Raw genomic sequence first — 25,171 nt, forward strand, 5'->3', positions numbered from 1 at the left:
GGATGTGTATGTAGCATTTATGAATATGGAGAAGACATATGATAAGGTTGACAGAGATGCCTTGTGAAAGGTCTTAAAAATATATGGTCTGGGAGGAGAGCTGCAAGAAGCAGTGAGAAGTTTTCATCAAGGATCTAAGGCTTGTGTATGCATGTGCGAGCAGGAAGAGATGAGATTGAATGGTTCCAAGTGAAGGCTGGTCTGTGGCAGGTTTGTGTGATGTCACCATGGTTGTTCAATTTTTTTATGGATGGGGTGGTTTGGGGGTAAATGCAAGTCTTGGAGAGAGAGGTGAGCATGCAGTCTGAGGGGTATGAGAGGGCCTGGGAAGTGGGTAAATTCCTGTCTGCTTGTGATACAGCACTGACAGCAGATTCAGGTGAAAAACTGCAAAACTTGGTGACTGAGTTTGGAAGAATGTGGGAAAGGAGGAAGTTTAATGGGAATGTGAATAAAAACAAGGTTATGAGATTTAGCAGGGATGAGGGACAGGTTAGTTGGGGTGTGAGTTTGAACGCATAAAAATTGGAAGAAGTGAAGTGTTTTAGATATCTGGAAGTGGATATGGCAGGGAATGGAACTTGGAAGTGGAAATAAGCAAAAGGATGGCTGAGGAGGTGAAGGTCCTGGGAATGAAAAATGTATGGAAAGAGAGAATGTTATCTGAGATGGAAAAAATGGGTATGTCTGAAGGTATAGTAGTCCCAACGATAATATATGGATGCGAAGTATGGGTTACAGAAAAGACTTTGCAGAGAAGGGAGGATGTGGTAGAAATGAAATCTTTGTGGACAATATGTGGTGTGATATAGTAAGTAATGAAATGGTAAGAGAGAGTTAATGTAATAAAAAGAGTGTGGTTGAGAGAGCTCAAGAGAATGTGCTAAAATGGTTTGAACATATGGAGAGAAGGAGTGATGATATGTGCAAACAATGCATGTGGCATGAGAAAGGTGGGAGGTGGGCAGATAGAAAGGGTAGTGAGTGGCGGGATGAAGAGGTAAAGTTGATAGTGAAAGGGAAAAGAGAGGCGTTTGGACGATACTTACAAGAAAGGAGTGCAAAAGACTGGGAGATGTATAAAAGAAAGCGGCAGGAGGTCAAGAGGAAGGAGCAAGGGTTGGAAAAGAGGGCAACTGAGAGCTGAGGTGAGAGAGTATCATTAAACTTTAGAGAGAATAAAAAGATGTTTTGGAAGGAGGTAAATAATGGGGGGGGGGGGTTCTAGAAGCAATGAAGAACATGGAAAGACAGAATGTTATCTCAGAGAGCAAAAATGGGTATGTTTAAAGGAATGGTGGTTCCAACAATGTTATATGGTTGCAAGGCATGGGCTATAGATAGGGTTGTGCAGAGGAGGGTGGATGTGTTGGAAATAAAATGTTTGAGGACAATATGTGGCGTGAGTTGGTTTGATCGAGTATGTAATGAAAGGGTGAGATCTGTGGAAATAAAAAGTGTGTGGTTGAGAGAGCAGAATAGGGTGTGTTGAAATGATCTGGACGCATGGAAAGAATGAGTAAGGAAAGACTGACAAAGAGGATATATGTGTCAGAGGTGGAGGGAACAAGGAGAAACAGAAGACCAAATTGGAAATGGAGGGATGGAGTGAAAAAAAGATTTTGAGTGATCAGGCCCTGAAAATACTGGAGGGTGAGAGGAGTGCAAGGAATAGAGTGAGTTGGAACTATGTGGTGTACTGGGGTTGACGTGCTGTCATTGGACTGAACCAGGGCATGTGAAACGCCTGGGGTAAACCACAGAAAAGTCTGTGGGACCTGGATGTGGAAAGGGAGCTGTGGTTTTGGTGCATTACACATGACAGCTAGAGACTGAGTGTGAGCGAATGTGGCCATTTTTTGTCTGTTTTCCTGGCACTGCCTCGCTGAAGCAGGGGGTAGCTATGCTGTTTCCTGTGGTGTGTGGTAGTGCCAGGAATGGATGAAAGCAAGTATGAACATGTAAGTGTGTATGTATGTATGTATATGTCTGCGTATATGTATGTATATGTGTATATGTTGGTATGTGTGAGATAAGAACTTGGGAGTCAACATCATCCCTAACCTGTCACCATAGTCCCACATAAGGAGAATAGTTAAGGAGACAAACTAAATGCCAGCAAATGTTAAAACTGCTTTTGAGTAAATGGATAGGGAAATATTTGGCAAGCTATTCATATCCTACATAAAGCCAAGTTTAAAACATGCTGCCTATGTCTGGTACCTGTACCTAAAGAAGCACAATGAGCAAACAGTGATGGTCAAGGACAGCAACCAAGATGGTACCAAAATTAAGAGAGCTGATTTGCAATAAAAGGCCAGAGACCTTAAATTGCTCACCTTGGAAGACAGAAGAGTAATGGGTGGCCTGGTCATTTCCTTAAAGTTTCAAAAACAGATCAATGACGAAGACAGTGAATAGTTTTTTGAGAGGTGTAGGGATACAACAACCAGAAGACAAATCATGAAATTAAGGAAGAAACTTGTTCAAAAAGATGTGAAAAAATGTCTTTACAGTATAAGAGTGGTGGATGAATGGAATACAATGACTGAGGACAAGATTAATGAAGGCAGCATATATAAATCTAAGATGTATGATAGTGAAGAATGTTCAAGAGATGGGGCTCCCTCCCTCCTCATACATTACACACACACCTGATCATTACCTCACAGTTATGAAAACAAATCAGTGACACAGTGAACAGTTCTTTGAGAGATGTAGGGATAGAGCAACAAGAGAACATGATATGATATTACAGATGAACGTGTTAAAAAAGAAGTAAAAAAGTACTTTTGTAATACAAGAGTGATGATTGGAATAAAATGGCTGAGGACATGGTTAATGCAAACAGCATATAAGAATTTAAGAGTCTTTAAGAGTTGGGGCCCCAAGAGTGTAAAACTTCCTCCAAGTACAGCACAAATAGGTAATTAGGCACAAATGCAGGGGAGACAACAGAATGTCGCATACACTTTTGTTGTGAAGGGGCATAAAAATCATTTGATTACCATTATGAATACCATCTCACTTGCTGCTTATCCCTCAGTATAAATTTGAGTCTCCTTTTGTAACAATCATCACTTAATTCATTTATAACTATCATTATGATTGGCAAAAGGGAGACTTTTCTCACAAAAGTGTCATCTTTCCGATTATGGAAATGAATTATTGCAGGAAGCAATCTGAAGACACGATGAACCAGCCTTTTCTTAATCCCTTTCACTACCTCCTTCAGCCATATACCCCAACCAAGCAAAATACTAATAACAAAATAGGATTTAACTAACCCAAAACCAGGATTGAAGCACCAGTAAGAGATGACACGTCCCAACTTAGAATTCACAGGAGTGATCTTGGGAGCACCCCATCCTTCTTGGCGGCCACCAGGCTTCTTTTTAGCTTCCTCTATGTTGATGTGAACCTTGAAAATAGATTTTTGTCTAAAAGACTGATTTCTTCATATAGTCAATCTATCATCTATCAACCTACACTCTTTATAAGTCCTATATACCCTTCAGTAAAAATATATCCCATCAAAGATTAAAACTGTCACAAATATGCATGTGACATGCCAACAGTCTCCACTGCAAATGCACATCAGTGCACAACCCTTAAAGTTTTCAGTAAAAAGAAAAGACAGAAGATTTTAGATGGGTGGCAGTCAAATCTTAGTGTGAAAGATAAATCAGTGGCAAAATAGGGGTGTCTTTCTCTTTAAAAAAAAAAAAAAATTCTTTAGTCAGTGATTATAATCAACTAAGTCTTAATATAACTGAGGCAAAACTTTACAGAGATTTGTAAATTGTGATTTTTCTACACAAAAATTTCTTTTTTACAGGAACAAAATTACATAAAGATGAAAGGCGGCAAGGTGGCAGGTTTGGATGGCATTGCTGTGGAATTTATTAAAACGGGGTGACTGTGTTGTTGACTGGTTGGTGAGGATATTCAGTGTATGTATGGGTCATGGTGAAGTGCCTGAGGATTGATGGAATGCATGCATAGTGCCACTGTACAAAGCCAAAGGGGATACATGTAAGTGTTCAAATTACAGAGGTATATAAGTTTGTTGAGTATTCATGGGAAATTATATGGGAGGGTATTGATTGAGAGGGTGAAGGGATATACAGAGCATCAGATTGGGGAAGAGCAGTGTGGTTTCAGAAGTGATAGAGGATGTGTGGATCAGGTGTTTGCTTTGAAGAATGTATGTGAGAAATACTTAGAAAAACAAACAGATTTGTATGTAGCACTTATGGATCTGGAGAAGGCATATGATAAGAGTTGATAGAGATGCTCTATGGAAGGTATTAAGAGTATATGGTGAGGGAGGCAAGTTGCTAGAAGCAGTGAAAGGTTTTTATCAAGGATGTAAGGCACGTGTATGAGTAGGAAGAGATGAAAGTGATTGGTTCTCAGTGAATGTTGGTTTGTGGAAGGGGTGCATGATGTATCCATGGTTGTTTAATTTGTTTACGGATGGGGCTGTTAGGGAGGTGAATGCAAAAGTTTTGGAGACAGGGTCAAGTATGCAGTCTGTTGTGGATGAGAGGGCTTGGGAAGTGAGTCAGTTGTTGTTCGCTGATGATACAGTGGTGGTGGCTGATTCGGGTGAGAAGCTGCAGAAGCTCGTGACTGAGTTATGTAAAGTGTGTGAAAGAAGAGAGGGCTTGGGAAGTGAGTCAGTTGTTGTTCGCTGATGATACAGTGCTGGTGGCTGATTCGGGTGAGAAGCTGCAGAAGCTGGTGACTGAGTTTGGTAATGTGTGTGAAAGAAGAAAGCTGAGAGTAAATGCGAATAAGAGCAATGTTATTAGGTTTAGTAAGGCTGAAGGACAAGTAAACTGGGAGGTAGGTTTGAATGGAGAAAAACTGGAGGAAGTGAATTGTTTTAGATATCTGGGAGTGGATTTAGCAGCGGATGGAACCATGGAAGCGGAAGTGAGTCACAGGGTGGGGGAGGGGGTGAAGGTTCTGAGAGCGTTGAAGAATGTGTGGAAGGCAAGAACGTTATATCGGAAAGCAAAAATGGGTATGTTTGAAGGAATAGTGGTTCCAACTATATTATATGGTTGCAAGGCGTGGACTATAGACAGAGTTGTGTGGAGGAGGGTGGATGTGTTGGAAATGAAATGTTTGAGGACAATATATGGTGTGAGGTGGTTTGATTGAGTATGTAATGAAAGGGTAAGAGAGATGTGTGGAAAAAAAAAAGTGTGGTTGAGAGAGCAGAAGAAGGTGTATTGAAATGGTTTGGTCACATGGAGAGAATGAGTGAGGAAAGATTGACAAAGAGGATATATGTGATAGAGGTGGAGGGGACAAGGAGAAGCGGGAGACCAAATTGGAGGTGGAAGGATGGAGTGAAAAAGATTTTGAGCGATCGGAGCCTGAACATACAGGAGGGTGGAAGGCGTGCAAGGAATAGAGTGAAATGGAATGATGTTATATAGCAAGGTCGATATGCTGTCAATGGATTGAATCAGGGTATGTGAAGTATCTGGGGTAAACCATGGAAGGTTTTGTGGGGCTTAGATGTGGAAAGGGAGCTGTGGTTTCGGTGCATTACACATTATAGCTAGAGACTGAGTGTGAACGAATGTGGCCTTTGTTGTCTTTTCCTAGCACTACTTCGCATGAGCGCAGGGGGAGAGGGGTGTGATTTCATGTGTGGCGGGGTGGCGACGAGAATGGATGACGGCAGCAAGTATGAAAATGTACATGTGTATATATGTGTATATGTATATGTCTGTGTATGTACAAGTATATATACACTGAAATGTATGGGTGGGTGTGTATGTATATACATGTGTATGTGGGTGGGTTGGGCAATTCTTTCTTCTGTTTCTTTGCACTACCTTGCTAATGCAGGAGACAGCAAAAGTATAATAAAAAAAAGATAATACATTTCACTGCTTCAGCATAAAAATGTCTCCAATGACCTGTTCACAATGATGAAGATCCTGTTTGCCAAACCTAAAACACTTACAAAGGAGTAATGAAGAAATAGTCTCTCAGGAACATCATAAAATCAAACCCCATATTTGAAGAATTAATGATAATTCATGGCTGTCTTGATCTGTATTAGCAATTAGTCTTTTACAAAAAATTACAGACAATCACAGTAACTTTACTATCAAAACAGGTGCAACTCCTTATCAATACACACAATGTATGCAGCACACTCATGTCTGAGAAAGCAAAATTGAAATAAGAAAAGAGAATCACAAAACTTAATAAGGACCAAACTGGCTATCTACCTGTGATGGCAATGATTGTGAAATTTCTGAAATCGTAGCCCTATAAAACGTTCCTTTGATATATGAGCTTATTTTCTCTATGAGGAATATAGCAGGCTAACTAAATGCCTACAGGAGTGTAAAACGGTTGTAAAAACACTTTCATTTTCTCATGTCCACTACCCTACAACTTTTCATTTCAAAGAATCTGTTTATTCACTTATTCTCTTTTAGTAGTGGCTGATATGGTATGGGAAAAAGCACACTCCAATCATGGCCATTTTTGATGAAAGGTGAAATTTTTTTTTTTTTTTTTTTTTTTTTTGCTTTGTCGCTGTCTCCTGCGTTTGCGAGGTAGCGCAAGGAAACAGACGAAAGAAATAGCCCAACCCACCCCCATACACATGTATATACATACGTCCACACACGCAAATATACATACCTACACAGCTTTCCATGGTTTACCCCAGACGCTTCACATGCCTTGATTCAATCCACTGACAGCATGTCAACCCCGGTATACCATATCGCTCCAATTCACTCTATTCCTTGCCCTCCTTTCACCCTCCTGCATGTTCAGGCCCCGATCACACAAAATCTTTTTCACTCCATCTTTCCACCTCCAATTTGGTCTCCCTCTTCTCCTCGTTCCCTCCACCTCCGACACATATATTCTCTTGGTCAATCTTTCCTCACTCATTCTCTCCATGTGCCCGAACCATTTCAAAACACCCTCTTCTGCTCTCTCAACCACGCTCTTTTTATTTCCACACATCTCTCTTACCCTTACGTTACTTACTCGATCAAACCACCTCACACCACACATTGTCCTCAAACATCTCATTTCCAGCACATCCATCCTCCTGCGCACAACTCTATCCATAGCCCACGCCTCGCAACCATACAACATTGTTGGAACCACTATTCCTTCAAACATACCCATTTTTGCTTTCCGAGATAATGTTCTCGACTTCCACACATTCTTCAAGGCTCCCAGAATTTTCGCCCCCTCCCCCACCCTATGATCCACTTCCGCTTCCATGGTTCCATCCGCTGCCAGATCCACTCCCAGATATCTAAAACACTTCACTTCCTCCAGTTTTTCTCCATTCAAACTCACCTCCCAATTGACTTGACCCTCAACCCTACTGTACCTAATAACCTTGCTCTTATTCACATTTACTCTTAACTTTCTTCTTTCACACACTTTACCAAACTCAGTCACCAGCTTCTGCAGTTTCTCACATGAATCAGCCACCAGCGCTGTATCATCAGCGAACAACAACTGACTCACTTCCCAAGCTCTCTCATCCCTAACAGGCATATGATAGAGTTGATATAGAGATGCTCTGTGGAAGGTATTAAGAATATATTGTGTGGGAGGCAAGTTGTTAGAAGCAGTGAAAAGTTTTTATCGAGGATGTAAGGCATGTGTACGTGTAGGAAGAGAGGAAAGTGATTGGTTCTCAGTGAATGTAGGTTTGCGGCAGGGGTGTGTGATGTCTCCATGGTTGTTTAATTTGTTTATGGATGGGGTTGTTAGGGAGGTGAATGCAAGAGTTTTGGAAAGAGGGGCAAGTATGAAAGGTGAAATAGGTGTAAAAATATGAAAGATGCAGCAAGGATCATTCTGAGTTCTTTGGGTGTTTGGAAAACTGACTCTTAAAGATGGAAACATTAAAGGAGGAAAAGTCAGAAGACAAGGAAATTTCCAGCTCCACTGTATAACAAAAGAATGAAGTACCATAATAGTCAAAATAAATTTTGATAGTCTCTTCACAGAATCTATGGGAAGCACCAACCAGTTCTTTGTTGCTGGTCCAAGTCTTGGGAGATCATGAGAGCCACTGAGAAACATAAAAGGCACTGTCACATCAACTTCTTTCCTTGAATTGATAGTCCTAACACTTTCAGCTTGTCCTACAACTTTCTTTCAATTCCTTTACCTAAAATGGGGCACTATGCTCTTCCTTCTCTGACATTATTTTGTGTCTTATCATATGGAAAGATTACACTAATTCAGCATTTTCCATTCTGGTTTTATGTGTATCAAAGATATCTCTCTAAGTATGTCCTTCATGTGCTTTTAGGTCAACTTAACAGTAGAAAGTATATGCATAACTGAGCTAGCTCTCCAACCAATATATTTCAAATATCAGATAACCTAAATCTACTATGTATTTTGTTCAACCTACACTCATCCCTACGAATAGATATCCTACTACGTCTTTTTCCCATCTTTAGTGCTATTTGCAACATATCTACAAAACAACTGTTTAACCACTGTTGTAGTTCATTCAAATCACTATGGAAATGGTGCATCTCTTCAACAATCTTTAATTTAATCAGGCTAGTCATGAGTCTGGCAGCATCTGCAAACATGTTTGATATAAATATCAATCCTCAACATGAATTAAAAATAATAACAAATCCAGAAGTTACCTTCACTCGTCTCAGAAAGTACCAAAAAATGCATGAACAAATATCATTTCTATTAAAGTTGATAATCCCTTGACACAGTGTATCTAAGTCTTTCGTTTCATGGTTGAAAAGATCCCACCAGACGGGAATATGTTACAATACTTTTTTTGTCTGTTTTCATGGAACTACCTTGCTAAAGCTGGGGGCAGGAATGGATGAAGGCAAGCATGAATATGTACATGTGTATATATGTATATGTCTGTGTATGTATATGTATGTATATGTTGATATGTATATGTATGTATATGTGCATGTATTGGCATTTATGTATATATATGTATATATGAGTGAATTAGCCATTCTTCGTCTGTCTCCTGGCACTACCTCGCTGACAAGGAAAACAGCGATTAAGTATAATAATTAAAAAAAAAAATAAATTCATATCACATAAAGGTAAAAACTAAAGACTGGCAGGATATCATGTAACTTACTTTGGACTTTTAAACCCGTCTCTTTTTCTACTAGATAGAATTTCTTTTAACCTGAGCTTGGTCATATGTTCTCCCATTACCTCACTCAAGTGGGAAATAACACATAGAGGTATGAAAGAATGATGTTTTCATTGAAAACTGATTAATGTATATGCAAAGGTCTGTTTTATTACTTGATTAAAATCAAAAGAAAGAATATGATTCAATTATCAGAGAGGAAAGTCAGAGTTAAAAGTTTTCTGCGTAAGAAAGCTTATAAAAACAAAAGGAGAAATATATGTGGGCGAAGAACAGAACATAGATGGAAAGACAAAGAAAGGAGTACAAGAGCAATAAATATCAATTATCAAATATCTTCAGGTCTCTGCATATCTTGATTATATCTCCTCTTAAGACAAGATATAATAAGGGAGGCGAGACCATCAAAAACAGGAGCAAGAGGGAAGGGGAGACTGAAAAGATGAAAGAAAGCTTTAGGATACTGGGTTATGTTTCTGGGTGAGGGCAAAATGCTGTTAATGGGCTGAACTAAGTCATATGGTCAAAGAAAACCACTGAGTACTGTCTGGGACTTCACTGTTGTCAAGTCCCTAGTTTTGATAAATCATATAAGACAGCTAGATACTGGATGTCTGTAATGAGACTGCAGTTTATTTGTTCCTGACACTGCCTCACTAAAGCAGGAAAGACAATCAAGAGAAAAAAAGAATAGGGTTCTGCAAAATCACTCTAAAAATAATTCAAAATAAAAGTAACTTTATGTGTAGATACTTAAACTGTACAACATAAAGAGAAAAAACCAAGGACTGCATATCTAAGTTACCTTGTAACACTGCTTGACAAATTCCATGTGCTGTAATGAAATAGTATCTTTGCTAAATACTATTTTGATTAAGTCTGAAAACTTCTGAAGACCAGCTCCTTTGCGCTGAAATGGGGAAGCGCTGTTCATTGTCAAATATTGTATCTGTGAGCGAAAAGCACAAGCTTAGTACAAAAACTGTATCAAAATATTCCGGTAAAAATATAAACTATTAGTCTTATTGATGAGTTTACACAACTAACTCACCTTAGTTCTAGGAATCCTTCCCTAAATTTGCTTGAAAACAATATGTGGGCTATCATAAACTTATTATTTCCATTAGAATGCAAAAGGTACACATCTATTATGACCAATGACTGGAAACATCGCTTGCAATCGATATGTCAAAATACCATGATAGCAGGGATATCAATGTGAGGCTAGTCCAAAGAGCATTTCTCACAATCCTTCATCTGTGATCCATAATGTTTCACACAAAAAGTAGTAACATACATGTTTTACCATGTGTATAAGGATAATGCAAGAAATGAAATAATTTCTATTATATAAAAGATCATGAAATGTCTGGAGTGTCATGTGGATTAAAAACACCAGATATGACTGTTACTATACATAAAGCTTCAAGAAGCACAGCTGATGTATAACTATCTCACCAATTCAAGGGATAAGTGGTAAATAAGCAGTGTCTCCCATTTCAGCTGCCATAATGAGTGAAAAATGTAATGAACAATGAGGAGAATAAAAATGACTTCACAATGGTCCCTGCACACTTCAAGACCTACCAACTTGTATCATCAAAAACTACTCAAGAAAACAGTCTAGGTAAGATTACCCAGTAGTCTCCAGATAATGGCTGAAAGTAATCCTTCAGTATAGAAAGAAATACCCAAAGTAAAAAAAGATTTGTTGAATGTGTTAGATGATAGAGTGGCAGATATAGGGTGTTTTGGTCGAGGTAGTGTGTGAAGTGAGTGGGTTAGGGAGAATGATTTGGTAAACAGAGAAGAGTTAGTAAAAGCTTTGCAGAAGATGAAAGCTGGCAAGGCAGCGGGTTTGGATGGTACAGCGGTGGAATTTATTTAAAAAGGGGGGTGACTATGTTGTTGACTGTTTGGTAAGGATATTCAATGTATGTATGACTCATGGTGAGGTGCCTGAGGATTGGCGGAATGCGTGCATAGTGCCATTGTACAAAGGCAAAGGGGATAAGAGTGAGTGCTCAAATTACAGAGGTATAAGTTTATTGAGTATTCCTGGTAAATTATATGGGAGGGTATTGATTGACAGGGTGAAGGCATGTACACAGCATCAGATTGGGGAAGAGCAGTGGGGTTTCAGCAAGTGGTAAAGGATGTATGGATCAGGTGTTTGCTTTGAAGAATGTATGTGAGAAATACTTAGAAAAGCAAATGGATTTTTATGTAGCATTTATGGATCTGGAGAAGGCATATGATAGAGTTGAGAGAGATGCTCTGGTGTGGGAGGCAAGTAGCGAGAAGCAGTGAAGAGTTTTTATTGAGGATGTAAGGCATGTGTACAAGTAGGAAGAGAGGAAAGTGATTGGTTCTCAGTGAATGTTGGTTTGTGGCAGGGGTGTGTGATGTCTCCGTTGTTGTTTAATTTGTTTATGGATGGGGTTGTTGGGGAAGTGAATGCAGGAGCCTTGGAGAAAGGGGCAAGTATGCAGTCTGTTGTGGATGAGAGGGCTTGGGATGTGAGTCAGTTGTTGTTCGCTGATGATACAGTGCTGGTGGCTGATTCGGGTGAGAAGCTGCAGAAGCTTGTGACTGAGTTTGGCAAAGTGTGTGAAAGAAGAAAGCTGAGGGTAAATGTGAATAAGAGCAAGGTTATTAGGTACAGTAGGGTTGAGAGACAAGTCAATTGGGAGGTGAGTTTGAATGGAGAAAAACTGGAGAAAGTGAAGTGTTTTAGATATCTGGGAGTGGACTTGGCAACGGATGGAACCATGGAAGCAGAAGTGAGTCACAGGGTGGGGGAGGGGGTGAAAGTTCTGGGAGCATTGAAAATGTGTGGAAGGCGAGAACATTATCTTGGAAGGCAAAAATGGGTATGTTTGAAGGAACAGTGGTTCCAACAATGTTATATGGTTGCGAGGCATGGGCTGTAGATAGAGTTGTGCGGAGGAGGGTGGATGTGTTGGAAATGAGATGTTTGAGGACAATATGTGGTGTGAGGTGGTTTGATCCAATAAGTAATGAAAGTGTAAGAGAGATGTGTGGTAATAAAAAGTGTGTGGTTCAGATAGCATAGGAGGGTGTTTTGAAATGATTTGGTCACATGGAGAGAATGAGTGAGGAAAGATTGGCAAAGAGGATATATGTGTCAGAGGTGGGGGGAATGAGGAGAAGTGGGAGACCAAATTAGAGGTGGAAAGATGGAGTGAAAAAGATTTTGAGCGATCAGGGCCTGAACATGCAGGAGGGTGAAAGGCGTGCAAGGAATAGAGTGAATTGGAATGATGTGGTATACCACGGTCAATATGCTGTGAATGGATTGAACCAGGGCATGTGAAGCATCTGGGGTAAACCATGGAAAGTTTTGTGGGGCCTGAATGTGGAATGGGAACTGTGGTTTCGGTGCATTATACATGACAGCTAGAGACTGAGTGTGAACGAATGTGGCCTTTGTTGTCTTTTCCTAGCACTACCTCGTGTGCATACGGGAGTAGGGGGATGTCATTTCATGTGTGGTGGGGTGGCGACATGAATGAATAAAGGCAGCAAGTATGAATTATGTACAGGTGCATTTATGTATATGTCTGCGTATGTATGTATATGTATACATTGAAATGTATAGGTATGTATATGTGCACGTGTGGACGTGTATGTATATACATCTGTATGTGAGTGGGTTGGGACATTCTTTTATCTGTTTCCTTGCGCTACCTCGCTAACACGGGAGACAGCGACAAAGTATGATAAATATGAATAAAAAAAGGATACAAAGGCCAGAGAGTGGTTGTCAAGTTGTACTCCTCTGACCTAGGTAGCTGTCAATTCTTTCTGCTTCAACCATATATAGACTTCTAACATTCTATCTACAAACACATAATTTCTCCATGTCATACATAATACTAAACAACACTTAACTCACACAGCTCATTCTTTGTAACTAGATTTTCCTGCAGTGAGAACTATGCACTAGCCCTGCCTTTTGGCAAAATGGTATGAGCAATAGATAGAAGTAGTGCATACAACATTTGGGCGGCAGCATTAGGTAGAAACATGCAGTAGAAGTAGTAAGTAGGAATATGAGGTAGAAGTAGTCAGTAGGGACATTAGGAATGAACCCCTGCAAACAAAACACTGAAGCTGACCTTTGCCAGTGGCCTATTAAAGGTGAGGTACAAAAAGCTAAGAAGGGGCACTGGAGTTCTCTAGTTATAGAGACTCCATTATCATGGCTATCCCCTTGAGGGAGTTCCAGGTGGGAACAGGCATCAAAGATATAGATAGAAAGATAGATAGATAGATAGATAGATAGACAGATAGATAGGTAGAGAGCAAAGATGCCAGGAAGCCAGACAAAGGAAGAAACCAACTCACAGATAAAGCTAAATAAAGGCTTAAGACTGAAACAATCATCATAAGTCAAAAAAAGCCTTAATTAATAAAAGAAACTTTATTATGACTCAAGGGAGATAAAGAGTAAATTTCAAGCACTAAAAGGCTTTGTATTAGCTTTATCAAATTCAGCTGCTATAACTCTACACATCTTCCATCTTTTCATGCATGGGTATACAAAATATCATTACCTCCTGAATGAATACCACCAGATGCATACTTACTAGCTTATCCAACACTTCCAAAATGATAGTTTTCTTATGAGGAGTAATATCTGCCTTCTCCAAAAGTTCAAACATGAAGCTGCCAGGGAAAGTTGATCCAGACCCATCTGGTGGGAGAGATATGGCATCTATGGCCTGGTAAAAGACAAACATTTCTTATCATTAGCAGAGTTACTCATAAGTATGTCAACATCAAATACATAAATGAATGTACAGAAAAATCAAGCCTATGAAGAATGAACTTCCAACAATGCAGTCACTTCTTATCTAAGCATATCATATTGTGAGAGTCTTGCATGTAACTCTCACAACACTTCCCATCAATTCTTTTCTTTTCTTTCTTTCAAACTATTCGCCATTTCCCGCGTTAGCGAGGTAGCGTTAAGAACAGAGAACTGGGCCTTTGAGGGAATATCCTCACCTGGCCCCCTTCTCTGTTCCTTCTTTTGGAAAATTAAAAAAAAAAAAAAAAAAAAGAAAAAAAAAATGAGAGGGGAGGATTTCCAGCCCCCCGCTCATCAATTCTACATGCCAATTTTACTATGACCTTAGTTTAATCAAATCCTACATCACATAAGCCCACTACTCCAACACAAGGTGGCTAATGCAGAATCTCTGTACTCTACAATCTGTACACATCAAAAACTTGTCTAAACAAATGCTCTCATACATCCTTCTTTCAAGTCTACTCCCAGTGTCCCCACCAGGGAACTTTTTCAGGCCTTCTAATGACATTCAATCTTGCTTACCAGTTCTGTCACATTACTGCACTGCCCTCTGACTTTCTTATTCCCCACTCTATCCACCTTCTAAATTCCACATACACATTAAATCTTATAACAATGACATCTGAACTTGATTCTTTTAATATACAATCTTCATATTCATTTTGTATCTATTGTGTATCTATCAGCTTGGGGAAGAATTGAGATACTTTCACTGGTTATTTCAATTACAGAAGTATTTCATTATGCCATTCTTTCAAAATCAAAAGGTTTTAGGGCCAAAAAATTCCCTGATCTATAACCTATAATTTTTGAGGGTATTACATTGCTTGAAAAACCTCAGTATAAGGACTCTTTTTCATGGATATTTCAAATCATTAAAACATATGTAGGGGGATTTTAAGGCCTGTAAATAAGTAATTAATGGTTACACTTTTAGAAGATTCTGCAATTGTATGGTTTATATTTTTTGGGTATCTGTTGCCTAGGGGATGCATTATGAGATGTTTTCCCATATCATTTCAGGTATAGAAGTGTTTCATTATGTCTTTGAAAGAAAAGAAATTTTGGGGCTAAAAAAGATTCCCTGAACAATTTTACTACCAAAATTTTTGGCATTTTTGTAAGAGTAACAAATTTGCTTGACAACCTCAGTAGAAGGACTTTTTCATGGCAAATTCGAAACCTGGATTGAAATATACACTGGGGAACATTAAGGCCTGGATGTTTTGGCTTTGAGCGAAATGAATCTCAAGGATAAAGGGGACGAATGGTTTGGTAAAGTCTTGGGAGTAAAGTCAGAGGTTGGTGAGAGGAAAAGAGCTAAGGAAGGAGTGGCACTAATCTTGAAGCAGGAGTTGTGAGAGTATGTGACAGAGTGTAAGAGGGTAAATTCTAAATTGATTTGGGTAAAACTGAAAGTGGATGGAGAGAGATGAGTGATTATTATGAGAAGATCATGAGAGGCAAGTGTTTTGGCAGCAGCTGAGTGAGTGTGTTAGCAGCTTTAATGCACAAGACCAAGTTATAGTGATGGGAGATTTGAATGCAAAGGTGAGTAATGTGGCAACTGAGGGTATAATTGGTGTACATGGGGGTGTTCAGTGTTGTAAATGGAAATGGTGAAGAGCTTGTGGATTTGTGCTCTGAAAAAGGGCTGGTGATTGGGAATACCTGGGTAAAAAAGAGAGATGTGGATGTGGAAAGGGAGCTGTGGTTCCAGTGCATTATACATGACAGCTAGAGACTGAGTGTGAATGAATGTGACCTTTGTTGTTTTTTCCTAGTGCTACCTCGTGTGCATGCGAGGGGAGGGGGATTGTCATTTCATGTGTGGTGAGGTGGCAACAGGAAATGAATAAAGGCAGCAAGTATGAATTATGTACATGTGTATATATGTATATGTCTTCTTTTCTTTCTCTTTCATACTATTCGCCATTTCCCATGTTAGCGAGGTAGCGTTAAGAACAGAGGACTGGGCCTTTGAAGGAAATCCTCAATTGGCCCCTTCTCTGTTCCTTCTTCCGGAAAATTGAAAATGAGAGGGGAGGATTTCAAGCCCCCCGCTCCCTCCCCTTTTATAGCCTTCTATGACACGTGCATAGTGCCATTGTACAAAGGCAAAGGGGATAAGAGTGAGTGCTCAAATTACAGAGGTATAAGTTTGTTGAGTATTCCTGGTAAATTATATGGGAGGGTATTGATTGAGAGGGTGAAGGCATGTACAGAGCATCAGATTGGGGAAGAGCAGTGTGGTTTCAGAAGTGGTAGAGGATGTGTGGATCAGGTGTTTGCTTTGAAGAATGTATGTGAGAAATACTTAGAAAAGCATATGGATTTGTATGTAGCATTTATGGATCTGGAGAAGGCATATGATAGAGTTGATAGAGATGCTCTGTGGAAGGTATTAAGAATATATGGTGTGGGAGGAAAGTTGTTAGAAGCAGTGAAAAGTTTTTATCGAGGATGTAAGGCATGTGTACGTGTAGGAAGAGAGGAAAGTGATTGGTTCTCAGTGAATGTAGGTTTGCGGCAGGGGTGTGTGATGTCTCCATGGTTGTTTAATTTGTTTATGGATGGGGTTGTTAGGGAGGTAAATGCAAGAGCTTTGGAAAGAGGGGCAAGTATGAAGTCTGTTGGGGATGAGAGAGCTTGGGAAGTGAGTCAGTTGTTGTTCGCTGATGATACAGCGCTGGTGGCTGATTCATGTGAGAAACTGCAGAAGCTGGTGACTGAGTTTGGTAAAGTGTGTGGAAGAAGAAAGTTAAGAGTAAATGTGAATAAGAGCAAGGTTATTAGGTACAGTAGGGTTGAGGGTCAAGTCAATTGGGAGGTGAGTTTGAATGGAGAAAAACTGGAGGAAGTGAAGTGTTTTAGATATCTGGGAGTGGATCTGGCAGCGGATGGAACCATGGAAGCGGAAGTGGATCATAGGGTGGGGGAGGGGGCGAAAATTCTGGGGGCCTTGAAGAATGTGTGGAAGTCGAGAACATTATCTCGGAAAGCAAAAATGGGTATGTTTGAAGGAATAGTGGTTCCAACAATGTTGTATGGCTGTGAGGCGTGGGCTATGGATAGAGTTGTGCGCAGGAGGATGGATGTGCTGGAAATGAGATGTTTGAGGACAATGTGTGGTGTGAGGTGGTTTGATCGAGTGAGTAACGTAAGGGTAAGAGAGATGTGTGGAAATAAAAAGAGCGTGGTTGAGAGAGCAGAAGAGGGTGTTTTGAAGTGGTTTGGGCACATGGAGAGAATGAGTGAGGAAAGATTGACCAAGAGGATATATGTGTCGGAGGTGGAGGGAACGAGGAGAAGAGGGAGACCAAATTGGAGGTGGAAAGATGGAGTGAAAAAGATTTTGTGTGATCGGGGCCTGAACATGCAGGAGGGTGAAAGGAGGGCAAGGAATAGAGTGAATTGGAGCGATGTGGTATACCGGGGTTGACGTGCTGTCAGTGGAATTGAATCAAGGCATGTGAAGCGTCTGGGGTAAACCATGGAAAGCTGTGTAGGTAAGTATATTTGCGTGTGTGGACGTATGTATATACATGTGTATGGGGGGGGGTTGGGCCATTTCTTTCGTCTGTTTCCTTGCGCTACCTCGCAAACGCGGGAGACAGCGACAAAGTATATAAAAAAAATAAATGACACGCAGGGAATACGTGGGAAGTATTCTTTCTCCCCTATCCCCACAGATAAAATGTATATGTCTATGTATGTATAAATATGTATATGTTGAAATGTATAGGTATGTATAACTGCGCGTGTGATGTGTATGTATATACATGCATATGTGGGTGGGTCGGGCCATTCTTTCGTCTGTTTCCTTGTGCTACCTCGCTAATGCAGGAGACAGCAACAAAGTATAATAAAAACAATAATACATAAGTATACATATGTGAGTAGGAGAGATGGTCAAAGGGCATTATTGGATTATGTGCTAATTGATAGGCATGTACAAGAGAGACTTTTGGAAGTTAATATGCTGAGAGGGGCAGCTAGAGGGATGTCTGATCACAATCTTGTGGAGGCAAAGGTGGAGATTTGTAGAGGTTTCTAGAAAAGAAGAGAAAATGTTAGGGAGAAGAGAGTGGTGAGAATAAGTGAGCTTGGAAAAGGAGACTTGTGAGAAAAAATACCAGGAGAGATTGAATGTGGAATGGCAAAAGGTAAGAGCAAATGACGTGAGGTGAGTGGGTGAGGAATGAGATGTATTTAGGGAAGCAGTGATGGCTTGCGCAAAAGATGCATGTGACATGAGAAAGGTGGGAGGTGGGCAAATCAGAAAGAGTAGTGGGTGGTAGAATGAAGTAAGGTTGTTAGTAAAAGAGAAAAGAGAGGTATTTGGACGAGTTTTGCAGGGAAGTAGTGCAAATGACTGGGATATGTATAAAAGAAAGTGGCACGAGGTTAAGAGAAAGGTGCAAGAGGTGAAAAAGAGGGTAAATGAGAGTTGGGGTTAGAGAGTATCATTAAATTTTAGGGAGAATAAAAAGATGCTTTGGAACACCGTAATAACGTGCGTAAGACAACAGAACAAATGAGAACATCGGTGAAGGGGGCAAATGGCAAGCTAACAACAAGTAGTGATGAAGTGAAAAGGAGATGGAGTGAGTATTTTGAAGGTTTGTTGAATGTGTTGGAAGATAGACTAGCAGATATAGGGTGTTTTGGTCGAGGTGATGTGTAAAGCGAGAGGGTCAGGGAGAACGGTCTGGTAAACCGAGAAAAGTTAGTGAAAGCTTTGAGGAGAAGAAAGCCGGCAAGGTGGCGGGTTTGAATGGTACTGCTGAGGAATTTATTGGAAAAGGGAGTGACTGTGTTGCTGACTGGTAGGTAAGGATATTCAATGTATTTATGGATCAGGGTGAAGTATCTGAGGATTGGCAAAATTCATGCATAATGAAACTGTACAAAGGCAAAGGGGATAAAGGTGAGTGTTCAATCTACTGAGGCATAAGTTTGTTGAGTATTCCTGGGAAATTACATGAGAGGGTATTGACTGAGAGAGTGAAGGCATGTACAGAGCATCAGATTGGGGAAGAGCAGTGTGTTTTCAGAAGTGGTAGAGGATGTGTGGTTCAGGAGTTTGCTTGGAAGAGGGCTTGGGAAGTGAGTCAGTTGTTGTTCACTGATGATATAGCGCTGGTGACTGATTCGGGTTACAAACTATGGAAGCTGGTGACCGAGTTTGGTAAAGTGTGTGAAAGAAGAAAGCTGGGAGTAAATGTGAATAAGAGCAAGGTTATTAGGTACAGTAGGGTTGAGGGACAAGTCAATTAGGAGGTAAGTCTGAATGGAGAAAAACTGGAGGATGTGAAGTGTTTTAGATATTTGGGAGTGGATTTGGCAGCGGATGGAACCATGGAAACGGAAATGAGTCAAAAGTTCCGGAAGCATTGAAAAATGTGTGAAAGGTGAGAACATTATCTCAGAAAGCAAAAACGGGTATGTTTGAAGGAATAGTGGTTCCAACAATGTTATATGGTTGTGAGACGTGGGCTATAGATAGGGTTGTGTGGAGGAGGATGGATGTGTTGGAAATGAGATGTTTGACCACATTGTTCCAATTCACTCGATTACTTGCACGCCTTTCACCCTCCTGCATGTTCAGGCCCCGATTGCTCAAAATCTTTTTCACTCCATCCTTCCACCTCCAATTTGGTCTCCAACTTCTCCTCGTTCAATCCACCTCTGACACATATATCCTCTTTGTCAATCTTTCCTCGCTGATTCTTTCCATGTGACCAAACCATTTCAACACACCCTCTTCTGCTCTCTCAACCACACTCATTATATTACCACACATCTCTCTTAACCTTTCAGTACCTACTCGATCAAACAAACTTACACCACAAATTGTCCTCAAACATCTCATTTCCAACACATCCACCCTCCTTTACACAACCCTATCTATAGCCCACACCTCGCAACCATATAACATTGTTGGAAAGACTATTCCTTCAAACATACCCATTTTTGCTTTCCGAGATAATGTTCTCGCCTTCCACACATTTTTATCACTCCCAGATACTTCCCACGCATTCCTCATGTGTCGTAAAAGGCGACTAAAGGGGACTGGAGCAGGGCGCTGGAAACCCTCCCCTCCTTGTATTTTAACTTTCTAAATGGGGAAGCAGAAGAAGGAGTCATGCGGGGAGTGCTTATCCTCCTCGAAAACTCATTTTGGGGTGTCTAAATGTGTGTGGATGTAACCAAGATGAGAAAAAGGAGAGATAGGTAGAATGTTTGACGAAAGGAATCTGGATGTTTTGGCTCTGAGTGAAATGAAGGTCGAGTGTAAAGGGGAAGAGTGGTTTGAGAATGTCTTGGGAGTAAAGTCAGGGGTTAGTGAGAGGACAAGAGCAAGGGAAGGAGTAGCACTACTCCTGAAACAGGAGTGGTGGAAGTATGTGATAGAGTGTAAGAAGTAAACTCTAGATTGATATGGGTAAAACTGAAAGTGGATGGAGAGAGATGGGTGATTATTGGTGCATATGCACCTGGGCATGAGAAGAAAGATCATGAGAGGCAAGTGTTTTGGGAGCAGCTGAGTGAGGGTGTTACTAATTTTGATGCATGAGACAGGGTTATAGTGATGGGTGATTTGAATACAAAGGTGAGTAATGTGGCAGTTGAGGGAATAACTGGTGTACATGGGGTGTTCAGTGTTGTAAATGGAAATGGTGAGGAGCTTGTAGATTTGTGTGCTGAAAAAGGACTGGTGATTGGGAATACCTGGTTTAAAGAGAGAGATATACATAAGTATATGTATGTAAGTAGGAGAGATGGCCAGAGAGTGTTATTGGATTATGTGTAAATTGATAGGCATGTGAAAGAGAGACTTTTGGATGTTAATGTGCTGAGAGGTGCAACTGGAGGGATGTCTGATCATTATCTTGTGGAGGCGAGGGTGAAGATTTGTAGAGGTTTTCAGAAAAGAAGAGAAAATGTTGAGGTGAAGAGAGTGGTGAGAGTAAGTGAGCTTGGGAAGGAGACGTGTGAGGAAGTACCAGGAGAGACTGAGTACAGAATGGAAAAAGGTGGGAGCAAAGGGCACAAGGGGAGTGGGGGAGGAATGGGATGTATTTAGGGAAGCAGTGATGGCTTGCGCAAAAGATGCTCGTGGCATGAAAAGCGTGGGAGATGGGTTGATTAGAAAGGGTAGTGAGTGGTGGGATGAAGAAGTAAGATTATTAGTGAAAGAGAAGAGAGAGGCATTTGGACGATATTTGCAGGAAAATAGTGCAAATGACTGGGAGATGTATAAAAGAAAGAGGCAGGAGGTCAAGAGAAAGGTGTAAGAGGTGAAAAAGAGGGCAAATGAGAGTTGGGGTAAGAGAGTATCATTAAATTTTAGGCAGGATAAAGAGATGTTTTGGAAGGAGGTAAATAAAGTGTGTAAGTCAAGAGAACAAATGGGAACATCGGTGAAGGGGGCTAATGGGGAGGTGATAACAAGTAGTGGTGATGTGAGAAGGAGATGGAGTGAGTATTTTGAAGGTTTGTTGAATGTGTTTGATGATAGAGTGGCAGATATAGGGTGTTTTGGTCAAGATGGTGTGTGAAGTGAGAGGGTTAGGAAGAATGATTTGGTAAACAGAGAAGAGGTAGTAAAAGCTTTGCGGAAGATGAAAGCTAGCAAGGCTGCGGGTTTGGATGGTATTGCAGTGGAATTTATAAAAAAGGGGGTGGCAAATATATATGAATGAATAAGATGATAAATGATGAATAAATGAATGAATATTTTGTGTTAATATTATCATTATTATTTCTTTTATCTATTCATTTATCTATTTTGCTTTGTCGCTGTCTCCCGCGTTAGTGAGGTAGCACAAGGAAACAGACGAAAGAATGGCCCAACCCACCCACATACACATGTATATACATACGCATCCACACACGCAAATATACATACCTATACATCTCAGTGTATACATATATATACACACACAGACATATACATATATACACATGTACATAATTCATACTGTCTGCCTTCATTCATTCCCATCACCACCCCGCCACACATAAAAGAACAACCCCCTCCCCCCACATGTGCGCGAGGTAGCAATACGAAAAGAAAACAAAGGCCACATTCGTTCACACTCAGTCTCTAGCTGTTATGTAAAATGCACTGAAACCACAGCTCCCTTTCCACATCCAGGTATTCCCAGTCACCAGTCCTTTTTCAGCACACAAATCTACAAGCTCTTCACCATTTCCATTTACAACACTGATAACCCCATGTACACCAATTATTCCCTCAACTGCCACATTACTCACCTTTGCATTCAAATCACCCATCACTATAATCTGGTCTCGTGCATCAAAACTACTAACACACTCACTTAACTGCTCCCAAAACACATGTGTTGGTTGCAAGAGGTCACAGTGGTGTGCTTGATCTAGTATTTGTTGATAATTACGAAGAAAATGAAACATGATTATTTCCAAGTGCACTTTCATGTAATGATGACATTGTCAGAGGAGATACAAGAATGAATTAGTAGACACAGAACAGTCATTTGATATACAAGGAAGAGATGTAGCTAAGATGCCATTGGCAAACGCTTGTTTACCAATGGCGTCTCAGCTACATCTCTTCCTTGTACATCACCTGACTGTTCTGCGTCTTCTGTCTCATTCTAGTATCTGCCCTGATGTTGTGATCATTACACGAAAGTGCACTTGGGAACTTATAATGTTTCATTTTCTTCTTGGTTATCAGCAACTACATATACATATCAACATATACATTTTTATTATTTTCTCTATCATACTTAATTGCCATCTCCCGAGTTAGCCAGGTAGCATAAGGAAACAAATGGAAGAATGGCCAAACCCACCCACATACACATGTATATACATAAATGCCCACACATGCACATATACATACCTATACATTTCAACATATACATACATACACATACATAGACATTTACATATATACACATGTACATATTCATACTTGCTGCCTTCACCCATCCCCATTGCCACCCTGCCACACATGAAATAGCACGCACACACACACGCACACACACACACACACACACACACACACACACACCACAAGGTAGTGCTAGGAAAACACAAAAAAGGCCACATTTGTTCACACTCAGTCTCTAGCTGTCATGTGTAAGGCACCGAAACCACAGCTTCCTTTCCACATCCAGACACCACAGAACTTTCCATAGTTTACCCCAGACGCTTCACATGCCCTGGTTTAATCCACTGACAGCACATCGACCCCAGTATACCACATCGTTCCAATTCACTCTATTCCTTACACGCCTTTCACCCTCTTATATGTCTCAGCCCCAATTGCTCAAAATCTTTTTCACTTCATCCTTCCACCTCCAATTTGGTTTCCCACTTCTCCCCGTTCCCTCTATCTCTGACACATATATCCTCTTTGTCAATCTTTCCTCACTCATTTGCTCCATGTGACCAAACTATTTCAACACACCCTCTTCTGCTCTCTCAACCACACTCTTCTTATTACCACACATCTCTCCTATCCTTTCATTACTTAGTCAATCAAACCACCTCACACCACATATTGTCCCAAAAATTTAATTTCAAACACAATCACCCTCCTCTGCACAACCCTAGCTATAGCCCATGCCTTGCAACCATATAACATTGTTCGAACTACTGTTCCTTCAAACATACCCATTTTTGCTTTCCAAGATAATGTTCTTGCCTTCCACACATTCTTCAACACTCCCAGAACCTTCATCCCCCTCCCTTACCCTGTGACTCTCTTCTGCTTCCATGGTTCCATCTGCTGCTAAATCCACTCCCAGATATCTAAAACACATACACATGTACACATGTACATATTCATACTTGCTCGCCCTTATCCATTCCTGGCACCACCCCAACCCTACTTTCATTACAAAATCTTTGTTTAAAGTACTACCATATAATTTTATAAAGTTTTCATCACTACTTTAATCTTAATCCAACCATTCGCATTTCAAATTCTGAGTCTCTTTCTTGGCACAAAACCTTTGTGTTTACAGTCACATTCAGTTATGCTTTTCAAATACACACTCAAATTCCTTTACCATTGCTTGTAACTCCTTTGCTGATTACTGTTATTATTACAGGGTCACCTGTATACATCAGAGTTCCTGATTTCCAATGCCAAGAAATTTTCAATTTCAGTATTTACCACTGTTGACCACAATATATATCAAAATACCTTCACTGTTTAATCCCTAGGGATATGGGAGAAAGAATACTTCCCACATAATCCCTTTAAGTTGTAGGAGGCGAATAAAAAGGGTGGGAACAGAGGACTAGAAATCCTCCCCTCCAGTTTTTACTTTTCCAAAGGAAGAAACAGAGGAGACAGCCAAGTGAGGATTTCCCTCTAAGGCTCAGTTCTCTATTCTTGACGCTACCTCACTAATGCGAGAAATGGCAAATATGAATGGAAAAAAAAAATGTATGAGACCTTCACTGTTTATCATGAATACAAGGTAACACAACATCCTTGCCTTACTTCAATTTCAATCTTAAATCTTAAGGTAACACAACATCCTTGCCTTACTTCAATTTCAATCTTAAATCTTCTAATCTACTGTTTTCATTTAGCTGCCTTTCCTAATTTAGCAAGGTAGCATCAGGAATGGAGAAACAAACAGTCTCATTTACATACATCAGTCTCCAAATGTAATGTATAATGCATTAAAACTAAAGCATACCATCCACAGCCACACACTATCTTAGACTTTCTTACTAACACTGTCATTTAACATTCCTCCATTATCATCTACTCCCTATTATTCATTTTTTTACACACATTCACATTCATACCTATTATCATACACTCTCTCAAACTCCCTCACCATAGCTATCAACTATTTTCCTCATAAAGCAATCATATTGTGCCATCTGCACATGGCACTAACCTAACTTCCAGCATTTCCAACACTCTTTCATTGATAGCTAAAACTTATGCTTTAACCACAGTGTCAGGAAATAATATAACAAAGCAATGCACTTCACCACTATTTTCATCCAACTTCAACCTCAATCCAAACTTCAATCAACCTCATTATGTCTAACACATACTTCAATCTCTCCATGAAATCCTTTAAGTGTTTTTGCTCCCTCCTCAAACATCTAAAACTTTTATTCCAAGACCTTTCCTC

The 25,171-nt window shown here is 40.2% G+C and overlaps 1 protein-coding gene across 1 annotated transcript in view; it reads right to left on the bottom strand.

Moving 5' to 3' along the window:
• The window catches only part of LOC139750306 (regulator of telomere elongation helicase 1 homolog), a 124,095-nt gene that overhangs the window by 62,565 nt on the left and 36,359 nt on the right, over positions 1 to 25,171 (bottom strand). Inside the window, exons 9-11 of the mRNA XM_071664946.1 lie at positions 13,783 to 13,917; positions 9,975 to 10,118; positions 3,288 to 3,421 (exon numbers count right to left, since the gene is read on the bottom strand). Coding sequence (XP_071521047.1) covers positions 3,288 to 3,421; positions 9,975 to 10,118; positions 13,783 to 13,917 — 413 coding nt within the window. The remainder of the gene's footprint in view (positions 1 to 3,287; positions 3,422 to 9,974; positions 10,119 to 13,782; positions 13,918 to 25,171) is intronic.

This window comes from Panulirus ornatus, chromosome 9 (assembly GCF_036320965.1).
Source record: "Panulirus ornatus isolate Po-2019 chromosome 9, ASM3632096v1, whole genome shotgun sequence".
In the NCBI taxonomy this organism is placed as follows: domain Eukaryota; kingdom Metazoa; phylum Arthropoda; class Malacostraca; order Decapoda; family Palinuridae; genus Panulirus; species Panulirus ornatus.